We start from the raw sequence: 13,562 nt of genomic DNA, 5'->3' as shown, positions 1-13,562 counted from the left end.
ACTTTACTCTCTTGTTAGTTTGATCAAAACCATGAAACCCTGTGACTTTACTCTCTAGTTAAATACTTAGAATCTCACACTTCATCCACTTTAAGCTAAATGTTATCGGCCCCTAACCAGAGTCTATCAAAAATGTGGCGTTCTTGTCTGGGATCATAACATATGAGAGTGTTACTACTGAGCCACTATTGACTGAAACAAATACCCTTGGTAAACCACTTGTTTAATTATTCTCCTTCTGTTCTCAAACATGGACAGTTGGCAAATTTATCTGGCAATGCTCAATATTCAGGAATGCGGGGTAGCTTAATTAAATCAATGTGATAACTACGTTGATAATAGGACATAGATTGCCTTGAGCATTAGCAGCCATGCAATGTGGACACATCCCTTACCTGATTAGATAGAACAGAAAGAGTCAGTTCCAATTAAGCCTTGTCCCCTTGCTGGAAGGGAGTTTGTTGTATAGACTGCACTTGATCCTAACCTGAAGCAGAGCCTAAATTCCTCCAGAATTCAATAGTACAAATGAAATAGGTGCTTTTAGCAAAATAATCCATGTGACTGGTACAAATACTTTTCAAATTTTATTTTTTTCTGCTTCTCCTCAACTAAATCAAAGCCTTCACTTTATGTAAGTGAAGTGCCACACTTACGGAGTGTTAGTCTGCTGAGATGTTGCAATCTTGAAGCAGTTATGGACTGTTGACCGATTGACCAAGTTCAAGGAGTCAGATTTAACAGCGAACTCAACAATGATTGGGTCTACAAGTAACAGACAAGAAGCACACGTTAAAGCATCTCACTTTGCAGAATGTTTTAACGCAGGATGGGCAGGTTGTGAGATTGATGGAAACTTCTAGGGGTCAAGTGGTTTCAGAGTCTCAGGCCCAAGCCTGTTGAAAACCTAGACTTCATTCATACTTCTGTGTTTCCCTCCGTTAGATTGATTTAGAATCTTTTGCTGTACTGGGCACTGTGGTGATAATCAGACTTGAAATCGGGTAAATTATAAGGAATATTCTGAAATTAGTACAACAGAAGGAAATCAATGGGGAGGAGAATAGTACCCCTCCCCAACAAAGTTGATGAGGGGACAGGCTGTAGCGGACTGATCCAGGCCGAGTGGAGTAGAAGAGACAGAAATCCTGTGGGGAGAAACAAAAGACCCCAAGGCATTCTTTTTGCCAGGAAGGGGCTTTCTGCTCTTATGGGCCAATACCTGTCCCTCTCCTGTCTCCATGCTAATTGTCACCTTCATGTACTGGAGGATTCAAGGCTTTTGGGGCCTCCCAACACAGCGTGTTAAAATGGCAGTGTGGTGTCAGACATCATTGGGCTGTGGCCGTTTCATTTCAATCAGGTGCACGCTTGCCTGCGATGGGCAGTTGCACACTTTGAGAGTCATAGAGGTTCAAACGGTGATGGGGCAGCAAAGTGCCCTAGGTACCAAACACCACTATTTTAATGAGTTAAACTCTCCATGTGGGCTGGTTCAAAATCAGTTACACTACGGACGAGGATTATTCTGAGGGTTTGAGTATTTCATTGGCTGTAAATCTCATGACTAAACAGCATAATTGATGCAATAACTGGAAAGCTTTGATCATGAATTAAAGAGAGGCCCCTTCTCTATTGATTTTAATACTTGAATAGCCTCTGCTTTGCAGAACGGTCAGCACTTTAATCAGTTCAAGGATTTCCTAAAACCTGAGTCCTCCAGCTAGAATTAAATGCTGTGTTGGCTGAGTACCTGACTGCTGTTCAAGCTGATCGTAGTTCTTGGAAACATTGCAGGAACATTCAGTTGTGAATTTGCCTGTGCAAATGACTTTCTTGTTTCCAATGTTCTTCAGCGTACACGTTGCATTTTGTTTAATGAAATTGTTGAATTTTGGTGTTACTTTGACTGTAAAGAGCTGGTTAAAAAAAAGTTTGACATGAAAATACAATCACAGAATGCATCCACAGGCTTAACGCATTGCAACAACAACATTTTCTTTCATATTCTATAGTGTCTTTACCTAGAATTAAGTACAATGTAGAAACAGTCCATTTAGCCAAGTGGTCTAGGATGGTCTTTATGCTTCATGCAAGATTCCTCCCACTCTTCTTCATTCAAAGGTATCAACATAGCCTTCAATTCCTTTCTCCCTCATTATGTTGTTTAGCTTCTTATTAAATACAACCATGTTATTTTCCTCACTTACTCCATGCTGTAATCAGTAACAAGTTCCAAATTCTAACTGGTTTTTTTTAGTGACTGTCTTAAATTTAAGGCAACCTATTTTATGTTTCCCTGATAACCTTCACTATGTTTATCTTTCCAAACCTCCTCGTGGTTTTTAAACACCTCTTTTGGTCACCTCCCAGTTGCTTCTTTTCCTCAGAAGAAGCAACATAGGAAAATCAAAGTTTTCATCTTTTATGCACTTTATTTACAAGAAATGGAGCTACGTCAGTATCTTGTGTCCTGCAGCTTATATGGTTGCATATAGTGATATTTCCAATTTTTCTGGCTTAATCTAGGCAATGTGCTGGTAACTAGATTTGAAACTGGATAAAATACACAAGGAATTTGCTGCAAATGGACTAACTCATCTTCGATAATGGTTCAGACTTGAATGTAGGGGTTATGATTATGAAGTTTGCACATGATACAGGAATTGATCATGTGATAAAGAAGAAGGGAGCTTTGGACTGCAGGAAAATATCAGCGAACTGTTCTGGTGAGCAAAAAAATGACAAATTGAATTCAATCTAGGGAAGTGTGAGGTACATGGAGTTGTAGGACACAGATGTACAGATGAATATGAGGATCTTGGGTCGTATGTCATTGAGTCCTAGACGTCTACAGCACAAGGAAAAGCCCTTTGGTCCATCAAGTCTGCACCATTCAAAAACAACGACTTAATTATTCTAATCCAACTTTCCATCACTTGGCCCATAGCTTTGTCTGCCTTGGGCAGGAGAAGGCATGAGGATAGGGTTGAGAAACATGTCAGCCACGACTGATGGGCCAATTGGCTTACTTCTGCTCCTACATGTTTTGGTCTTATGGCATCACAAGTGCATGTCTAAATACCTTTTAAATAGTATGAGCGTTTCTGCCCACACCACCCTTACAGACAGAAAGTTCCAAATTTCCACCTTCCTCTGGTGGAAACTGTTTTTCTCACATTTCCCCTAAATCTTTCCTTAAATCTATGCCCCAGTCATTATTCACTTCATCATTTCTTCCTGTCTACCCTGTCTATGTTCCTCTTAATAAACCAGTAGGTCATGCTGGAGCTGTATAAACACCAGCGGGTTCCAGTGTATACTGTGTGCAGCTTTGGTCATATTGCAGGAAAGAGGTCATGACATTGAAGAGAACACAGAGGAGATTTAGAAGGAAGTTACCAGCGGTGAAGAATTACAGCTATGAAGAAAAGTTGGATAGTCACAGGGGTTGGTTCCTTTTGAAAATAGAAGGCTGAGGGAAGATTTAATTGAGGTGTATACAACAATAACGAGCCTAGTTAGAGGAGATAGGAAAGATCTATTTCTATCGGCAGAGGGATGAATGACCAGGGGCATATATTTAAGGGCAAGGATAAAGGGATTTGAGGAACAAGAATTCCATCCAGATGTTTATGTTCCTTCTAATTTCTCCCATCACTGTGCCCATCCTCTGAGGCCTGTGTATGGTAGCAACTTGCAGAACCTGCATAATCACTAACAGGGAACATTGTCAGCGGCTGGTAGAAATGTGGAATTCACCACCTAAAAGGTTGGCCCAGGCAGAAACCTTCATTGTATCAAGGAATAACTCAGATATACACTTGACATTCCATAATAGACACAAGTGTGGACACAAAGCTCTAACATTGGATTGGGCTGGCTAGCTGAATGGCTTCCTCTTTGCTGTGCTGCCTGTAAAAGCCTGTTCAATGTTTCCTAATCATTATAACCTCCAGATTCTGGTATGGCACTTGTAAATCTTATTTTTGCACTGTCTCCTGCACCCCAATATACTTTAAATAATATGGTGTGCCAGTATGGTGTGCAGTGTTCTAGACAAGTCAAATTTCCAAGGTGGAATTCCAAATGTTTTGATATATTACCTTTGTATTCTTGAAGGAAGCATCTATCGCCACTGGGTTTAAGGTTATGCTCAGGCAGTTGTTGATTCCATCTTTCATGGTAATGCAGGAATTTGAAAGAATGCTTTCACATTCAGTGGTAAAGAAGCACCTTTAAAAGATATGGTTTACACATTGTAGTGAGTGAGAGTTATAAAGTGATATCCTCAATTCATAGCTTAAAGCTTGTGCAATGCCTAAGACATTAAATATTAGATAAATTGTTCATTTGTAATATGCATACAAGCTAATTTTAGGCTTCTGCCAATAAGTGGTTGGTATTTCAATATGTAACACATTGCAGATAGGTTTACATTTCTGTATATAACTGAGCATTGGAGAATAACTCCAAGGCATCCCTTTGATTGACATCTCTCTACCAACCCAGACTGAGGAATGCAGGAATAGGAGGACCCAGAAGGACCCACTTAACTCTTTGAGCCTGTCCTACCAGGCTGATCTACAATCTAACTCTAAGCACTCACTTATTCCCATAGCCTGATGACAGTTGGTTCACAAAACTCTACCAATCTCATTTAAAGACTAGTTACTGATCTAGCATTATGATGGAATGGCAGATGGGAGTTCTATCACCCAGGGTGTGATGAAGTGTTTTCCAATTTCATGGATGAAAAGTCAGGTTCCAATTTTTTGACCATGCCTCGTAGTCTTAAAGTTGTAGAAATAGGTTCTCCCAATCTACCTTGAAGGTGTGGCGCTGGAAAAGCACAGCAGGTCAGGCAGCATCCAAGGAGCAGGAGAATTGACAGTTGCACATAAGCCCTTCATCAGGAATGAGGCTTGTGGGCCGGGGGCTGAGAGATAAATGGGAGGGGGTGTGGGGCTAGGGGGAGGTAGATGAGATTGTGAAAGATAGATGGAGGTGGGGGAGAAGGTGATGGGTCGGAGAGGAGGGTACAGCGGATGGGATGGGAAGGACAATGGACAGGTAAAGAGGGCGATGCTGAGTTGGAGGCTTGGGACTGGGATAAGGTGGGGGGAGGGGAAATGAGGAAACTGGTGAAATTCACATTAATCCCATGTGGTTGCAGGGTCCCAAGGCAGAAGATGAGGCAATCTTCCTCCAGGTATCGGGTGGTTAGGGTTTGGTGATGGAGGAGGCCCAGGACCTGCATGACCTTGGTGGAGTGGGAGGGAGAGTTGAAGTGCTCAGCCAATTGGTTGGGATTGGTTGGTGCGGGCATCCCAGAGATGTTCTCTGAAATGATCCACATGTTGCTGTACAGTCTCCCCAATGTGCAGGAGACCACATCGGGTGCAACGGATATAGCAGATGACATTTCTATAAGAAAGGTAAATTCTTGTCAGATGTGGAATGATCCTTTGGGGCCTTGGATGGAGGTTGAGGGGGGAGGTATGGGAACAGGTTTTGCAATTCTTGTGGTGGCAGGGGAAGGTGCCAGAAGTGGGGTGTGGACTGGTTGACTGGTTGGGGGGGGGGGGCCGTGATCGTGGATCTGACAAAGGAGTCACAGAGGGAATGGTCTTTCTGAAATGCAGATACAGGTGGGGAGGGGAACATATCCCTTGTGGTGGGGTCCATTTGTAGGTGGTAGAAGTGGCGGAGGATGATGTGATGTATCTGGAGGTTAGTGGGTTGGAAGATGAGAACCAGGGGATTCTGTCCTTGTTGCAGTTGGAGGGATGGGGTTCAAGGGCAGAGGTGTGGGAAGTGGAGGAGATGCACTGGAGTGCATTGTCGACCACGTGGGAGGGGAAATTGCAGTCTTTGAAGAAGGAGGGCATCTGTGATGTTCTATTGTGGAATTGGTCATCCTGGGAATAGATGCGGTGGAGGCAGAGGAATTGGGAATAAAATATGGCGTTTTTACAGGATACGGGATGGGTGGAGGTGTAGTCCAGGGAGCTGTGGGAGTTGGTGGGTTTGTAGTAGATGTCCATAGTTAGTCAGTCACCGGAGATGGAGATGGAGAGATCCAAGAAGGGGAGGGAGGTGTCCTAGTTATTCCAGGTGAATTTGAGGCCAGGGTGAAAGGTGTTAGTGAAATTGATGAGCTGTTGAACATCCTCATGGGAGCAAAAGGTAGCGCCAATACAGTCATCAATGTAGCGGAGGACAAGATGGGGAATGGTGCCGGTGTAGCTGCAGAAGATGGACTGTTCCATGTACCTGACAAAGAGGCAGGCATATCTGGAGCCCATATAGATGCCCACGGCTACCCCTTTGATTTGGAGGAAGTGAGAAGATTGGAAGGAGAAGTTGTTGAGGATGAGGACCAGTTCAGCCAACTCTGCCTCCCGGCCCACAAGCCTCATTCCTGATGAAGGGCTTATGCCTGAAACATCAATTCTCCTCTCTCCCAATCTACCTATCCGTCACTTTCTTGAAAAACTTCAGTCAAGTCACCGCAACCTTCTAAAGTTCAGGGAATGTCTTCTCATAATTTAAGTCCAGGGATAATTCTGGTCAACCCATCCAAGGCCAATGTAGCCTTCCCAAGGTGTGGGGCCTAGTATAACATTAGATCTGACCTAACTAAACCTGAAGCACAACTTGTATACTTTGTGTTCTAATCTTCTAGATATAAAGGCCAGAATTCCATGATCCCTTTTGTCTTGTTCAGTAATTGTTCATGATATTTTATTGAGGCGTACTTGGACACCATGCTGTCTCTATGACTTGCTGGTGTTTGCAATACGCTGTAAGACTGGCTGCAGAGATTTTTACTGGGCAGTCCAATATTCTGAAAACTAAGTGGATAATGCAAGTTGACAATGAAGAAGAAAATGGTTAGAATAGTGGCCTAGGAATTAGAATGGGACAGTTACCATTCTCTTGGTAATGTGCACATGGAAATTTAGAGGCTCAAGAATTGATGGAAGTTGGTCATTGGGCTGGGAATTGGGTCTTGAACCCTTTCATTGGCAACAGCTCAAGTTGTGTTCACTAGTGGAAGTCTCCACAGGTAGCATCCTTGAAAGTATAGTGTAGGAAGTACAGTGTAGATTGACCAGAATTATCCCTGGACTTAAAATTACGAGAGGGGTGTTAGATTGGCATGTGACAAAGCATCAATCATTCCTGTGGTGTTGACAACCACTTCTGCTCCACTTGACTCCACAGGAAGAGTTAAAGTAAACTTCATCTTGTCATAGAAACATCAATATTCTACAATGAAAAGGAGTCATTATTTTCACCCAGTCTGGTCTATGCAGCTCTCTGAATACCCCTCCTCTTTATGGACTAGCTGACATCCCAAGAATATAAGGGGTTTTTTTTAATGAAGGGAAAATAAGAGTGACAAGAAAGTACATGTCATGTTAAACATAAATCTTACATGAAAATGTGGGGGGAAATACAATTAAAAAATATGTTTCACATTGATGGAGTTATTTAAATGTAATACTAATACATGGGTCTAGCAACAGCTATTACCAAAGAAATTATAAATCCATTTTGATCAGGACCACAAGAAATTTCAAAGTAGGCCATTTTGAAATTTCACACAAATTGGAAATTCAGGGGATACAAATGATTTTTTATCCCAAGAACTGAGAGAATGATTGAGATAGGTGGCAAACGTAATGCATTCCAAAAATCAGCCAGTCTAAAGGGGATGAGATTTTTGGGACAGGAGGATAAATTTTTGTTCTTATTTTGTTATAAATTGGAACAACACGAATGACACGTGAGCAGTATCTTGTGAGACTGTTATTTAACTTGTAACTACCTAGAAAACAGAAACAGACCTTTTCTTCACAATGTGCCAATCACAGTATGGATCCTGTGCAGACAAGCAATCAGTGCAGGATTTGTATTGTGTACAGTTAGCCACTTTTATCCTTCTCACCTATGGACACAATAGAAGAACACTTTAGATTGCATCTCCATCACCTGAGGGATAATTCACATTTTGTCTCGATCGAATTAGCTCCAGAAGAAATGTCACGACGTAGACAGAGAAGGCTGCATTTATTGTCAGTGCCACTACTGAGTTGTGCAATCAGCAGACAAATGCAGGAACACATTGTCAGCATTCTTTGTCACTGTCTAGCAACAGAACAGCAGCTGCCTGTCATAGAGGTGGTGCTGCCCTTGTGGTCACATTGCCTGGAATATGTGACCCTGTTATAATGGACAATCAGGAACAAATTCATAGATTCACACAATGCAGATAAGGTCATTCGGCCCATCGAGTGTGCACTGACATAACCACTAAAAGTGTACTAACTCCACATTCCTGCACTTGTCCCATGCCTTTGAATGTTATGATATTTAAATACTCATCAAAATATTTTTGCAGGTTCCAAGGTTTCCAACCTCCCACTACCTTCCCTGGCAGTGCATTTCAGATCCCCAGCACCTGCTGAGTGAAAAGGTTTTTTTCCTGAATCCCCTCTGAATCGCCTGCTCCTTACCCTAAAACCATGCCCTCTTGTGTTTGACCCCTCAACCAAGGGGAACAGCAGCTCCCCTCATAATTCACCCTCATAATTTTTTATATCTCAATCACGTCCCCCCTCAGTCTTCTCTGCTCTAAAGAAAACAATCCAAGCCTATCTAATCTCTCCTTATAGTTTAATTTCTCCATCCCAGGCAAAATCCTGTTGAATCTGTTCTGTAACCCCCCTCTAGTTCTACCGCATCCTTCCTGTAGTGAGGTAACTAGAACTGCACATAGTACTTCAACTGTGTACAACTCTAACATTACCTCCCTGCTCTTATATGCCATGACTGATGAAAGCAAGTGTCCTATATGCCTTTTTAACTATCCTATTCAGTGCTCTGCTGACTTCAGGGATCCTTCTGTTCTTCTAAACTACCCAGTGTTCTGCCATTCATTAAATACTGCCTCACCTCGTTTCTTCTTCCACAGTGCATCACCTCACACTCATCAGGGTTAAATACCACCTGCCACTGGTCTGCCTATCTGACAAACCCATTATTATCCTCTAATAATCTAACTTAAACACAGTGCTTTCTAAACACAAGCTAGCTTACAAACAGCTGTTTTGGGGGAATCTCCTGTGATAATGTTGAAGTTGTGAAGCAGCCTTTACCCATCAGTATGGAGATGGAAACACTGATCTTTGCTGTTATTGGCCCTCCCTGAGTTTTATTCTTTACCTTCTCGTGGGTTTCAGGTTTATTCAACACTATCTGCTTCAAAGCTAGTGCTTTTGCCACTTTTATTGCCATTACCCAGAAACTGAATAAACAGAGGCTCACTCCCACAGTAGGTTCCTGCCAAACGGATTGATGGCATGTGCATCATCTGCCCATATGCATGACTCTGGTAGTCTTCATTGATGTTGGAAACATATTCTGGACACGAAGTTGGTTGACATTTGGACAATTCAGGGCTATTGAGCATTTCTTGGAGTGTGGCAGGTTTGGATTTGGGATATCCCAAATGTCAGCATTGGATTTTATATTCTGAAACCTCATTTGGAGTTATGAGTAAGGATATAAAAATAGAGGCTTTGAGAAATGGTGCAGTGAACACTAAATGGCTTTAGCAAGAAAAACAGGTTCATGTAATGTGTAGGCCATAGTAAAGTGCAATTTAATACAGAGCAGCTTAAGAAATACACTATGGAATGTATGCATAAGAACTACAAATATACAGTCAATAGACAGACAAACTGTATTTTTAATACTGAAAAATGTGTTGCTGGAAAAGCGCAGCAGGTCAGGCAGCATCCAAGGAGCAGGAAAATCGACGTTTTGGGCATAAGCCCTTCCTGAAGAAGGGATTATAATACATGTTCACAACCAAGGCATTATAATACATGCTCACATTTACTGCAGTAAAGCAAGAACCACATGCCAGCAAAAGACAAGGTCCTTTTACAATCGAATAAAGGCAACGACAGAGGCATGAGGGTGGAGTTGACCAAAATTGACTGGGAGAGGAGCCTGGCAGGAAAGACAATGGAACAGCAATGGCAGAAGTTTCTGGGAGTAATTCGAGAGACACAGAAAAAATTCATCCCAAGGAAAAAGAAGCATACCAAATGGGGGAAGAAGCAATCATGGCTGACCAGGGAAGTCAGGGACAGCATAAAAGCAAAAGAGAAAGCATATAATGTGAGGAAGGGCAGTGAGAAGCCTGAGGATTGGGAAGCCTTCAAAGGCCGACAGAGGACAATGAAGAAGGAAATGAGGAGGAAGAGAATTAAGTATGAGGGTAAGCTCGCCTGTAATATTAGGGAAGATTGCAAGAGTTTCTTTAGATATATAAAAGGCAAAAGAGAGGCAAAAGTGGACATTGGGCCACTGGACAATGTGTTGTTGAATCTTTTTGCTTCTCATGTAGTTTCTCTTTTCCTTTGAAGAAATAAATAGCCTCCTTATCCCTGCTGTGAAAATCAAGCACTTCACACATCATAGATCTATGGAATTTAATTTGCTGATTGCCTCTAACTCTGCAAATTTTTCTGTCCTTCTGTATTTGAGTGCAGTCCACATTCTTCCCTACACTGTCACTTCCTCCAGACCAAAGGAGTATCCATGGGCACCTGCATGGGCTCCTGTTATGCCTGCCTCTCATTGGGTACATTGAACAGTCCATCTTCCACAGTTAGACCAGCACCATTCCCCATCTTTTTCTCCACTACATCAATGACTGTATCGGTGCCACCTCATGCTCCCACGAGGAGGTTGAACAGTTCATCAACTCCACAAACACCTTCCATCCTGACCTCAAGTTCACCTGAACCATCTTGGACACCTCCCTCCTCTTCCTGGACCTCTCCACCTCCACTTCTGGCTCAACATGGACATCTACTTCAAATCCAGCGACTCCCACAGCTACCTGCACTACACTCCTCCCACACCCCCTCCCATAGAAACAATATCCCTTACTCCCGCCTCTGCCCCATCTGCTCCCCAGAGGATCAATTTCATTCCAGAACATCCTGGATGGCCACCTACTTCAAGGTCCACAATTTCCCTCTCACGTAGTCAATATTGCCCTCCAGAGCATCTCCACCACTTCACCTTCCTCTGCCCTTGAACACCACCCTTCCAACCACAACAAGGATAGAACCTCCCTGGTCCACACCTTCCACCCCACCAACCTCCAGATACATCCTCTGCCATTTCTACCATCTCTAGTCAGACCCCACGACCAGTGCTGTATTTCCCTCCCCCACCCCTATCTGTAGGTGGCCATCCAGGATGTTCTGGAATGAAATTGAGGCCCCAACCCCCTCCCAGTTATCTCTCAGCCCCCTTGCACCTCCCCCTCCCCAACATTCCTGATGAAGAGCTTATGCTTGAAATGTTGACTCTCCTGCTCCTCGGATACTGCCGTGCTTTTCCAGCACCACGCTTCTAAACTCTGATCTCCAGCATCTGCAGGCCTCACTCCCTCCTGAAGAAAGATTTAGACAAGTTAGGAGAGTGGCCTAAGAAGTGGCAGATGAAATACAATGTGGGAAAGTCTGAGGTCATATACTTTGGTAGGAAGAATACAGGCATGGACTATTTTCTAAATGCCAGAAATCTGGAGTACAAAGGGACTTGGGAGTCCTAGTCCAGGATTCTCTTAAGGTAAACTTGCAGGTTGAGTTGGTAGTTAGGAAGGCCAATACAATGTAGTCATTCATCATGAGAGGACTAGAATATAAAACAGGGGTGTGCTTCCGAGGCTTTGTAAGGCTCTGGTCAGACCACAGTTGGTGTATTGCGAGCAATTTTGTGCCGCATACCTCGAGAAGGATGTATTGGCCTTGCAGCTCGTCCAGAGGAGGTTCACGACAACAATCGCAGGAGGGAAAGGTTTAACATAAAAGAACGTTTGATGACTCTAGGACTATACTCGATGGAGTTTAGATGGATGATGGGGGTGCTGATTGAAACTTACAAAATACTGAACGGCTTGGACAGAATGGACATTGGGAAGATGTCCATTGCTGAAAAATGTGTTGCTGGAAAAGTGCAGCAGGTCAGGCAGCATCAAAGGAGAATCTTTCCTGAAGAAGGGCTTATGCCCGAAACGTTGATTCTCCTGCTCCTTTGATGCTGCCTGACCTGCTGCGTTTTTCCAGCAACACATTTTTCAGCTCTGATCTCCAGCATCTGATCTGCAGTCCTCACTTTCTCCTCCAAGATGTTTCCATTGGCAAGAGAGATGAGGACCCGAGGTCACAGCCGTAGAGTAAAGAGAAGACTCTTTAGAACAGAGGTAAGGAGAAAATTCTTTAGCCAGAGAGTGGTGAATCTATGGAATTTATTGCCACAGAGGGCTGTTTAGAAGCCAGGTCATTGAGTATATTTAAAACAGAGATAGATCCCCTTGATTGCCAAAGGGATCAAAGGTTACGGGGAGAAAGCAGGAAAACGGGGTTGAAAAACCTATCAACCATGATCGAATGGCAGAGAGACTCAAAGAACAAAAAACAAAGAAAATTTACAGCTCAGGAATAGGCCCTTCGGCCCTCCAATGCTGAGCCAATCCAAATGTACTCTCTAAACCTGTCAGTCAATTCCTAAGCATCTGTATCCCTCTGCTCCCCACCCACTCATGCATTTATCTAGACACATCTTGAATGAATCTACCGTGCCTGCCTCTACCACCTCTGCTGGCAACACGTTCCAAACACCCACCACCCTCTGTGTGAAGTACGTGCCACATGTATCCCCCTTAAACTTTCCACCTCTCACCTTGAAAGCATGACCTCTGGTTATTGAATCCTTCACCCTGGGAAAAAGCTTGTCTCTATCCACCCTGTCTATACCCTTCATGATTTTGTAAACCTCAATCAGGTCCCCCCTCAATCTCCTTTTTTTAAATTAAAATAAACATAACCTACTAAACCTTTCTTCATTGCTAGCACCTTCCATACCAGACAAAATCCTTGTAAACCTTCTCTGCACTCTCTCCAAAGCGTCCACATCCTTTTGGTAATGTGGCAACCAGAACTGTCCACAGTATTCTAAATGTGGCCGAACCAATGTCTTGTACAATGTTAACATGACTTGCCAGCTCTTATACTCAATACCCCGCCCAATGAAGGCAAGCATACTATATGTCTTCTTGACCACTCTATCCACCTGTGCAGCAACCTTCAGGGTACAATGGACCTGCACTCCCAGATCTCTCTGCCCATCAACTTTCCCCAAGGCTCTTCCATTCCTTGTATTATTTGCTCTAGAATTAGTCTTGCCTAAATGCATCACCTAAATGCATCACCTCACACTTGATAGGCCGAATGATCTAACTTCTGCTCCTATGGTCTTATGGTCTTATTATCAAGTGTGATAAATCCAACAGTGCCAATTATTGCCTTAACAGTCTACTCCCCATGACCAAGCAAAGGATGCAAGGTGTTGTCAACAGTACTGTCAAGGGGAATCTACACAGTGATAACCTGCTCACTGACACATAGCAACTAGACTCCAGAACGCATTACAGCCTTAATCCAACTTGGGAAAAGGAACTGAACTCA

General features: G+C 43.2%; 1 protein-coding gene across 1 annotated transcript in view; it reads right to left on the bottom strand.

Moving 5' to 3' along the window:
- plxnc1 (plexin C1) overlaps positions 1 to 13,562 on the bottom strand; it is a 129,740-nt gene that overhangs the window by 80,589 nt on the left and 35,589 nt on the right. Inside the window, exons 4-7 of the mRNA XM_072562355.1 lie at positions 7,857 to 7,957; positions 4,107 to 4,236; positions 1,754 to 1,919; positions 657 to 765 (exon numbers count right to left, since the gene is read on the bottom strand). Of these exons, the coding sequence (XP_072418456.1) occupies positions 657 to 765; positions 1,754 to 1,919; positions 4,107 to 4,236; positions 7,857 to 7,957 (506 nt within the window). The remainder of the gene's footprint in view (positions 1 to 656; positions 766 to 1,753; positions 1,920 to 4,106; positions 4,237 to 7,856; positions 7,958 to 13,562) is intronic.

Source organism: Chiloscyllium punctatum, chromosome 44 (genome assembly GCF_047496795.1).
Source record: "Chiloscyllium punctatum isolate Juve2018m chromosome 44, sChiPun1.3, whole genome shotgun sequence".
In the NCBI taxonomy this organism is placed as follows: Eukaryota; Metazoa; Chordata; class Chondrichthyes; order Orectolobiformes; family Hemiscylliidae; genus Chiloscyllium; species Chiloscyllium punctatum.
Note: the sequence above shows the minus strand (reverse complement) of the source record. Positions and strands in the feature narration are given on the sequence as shown.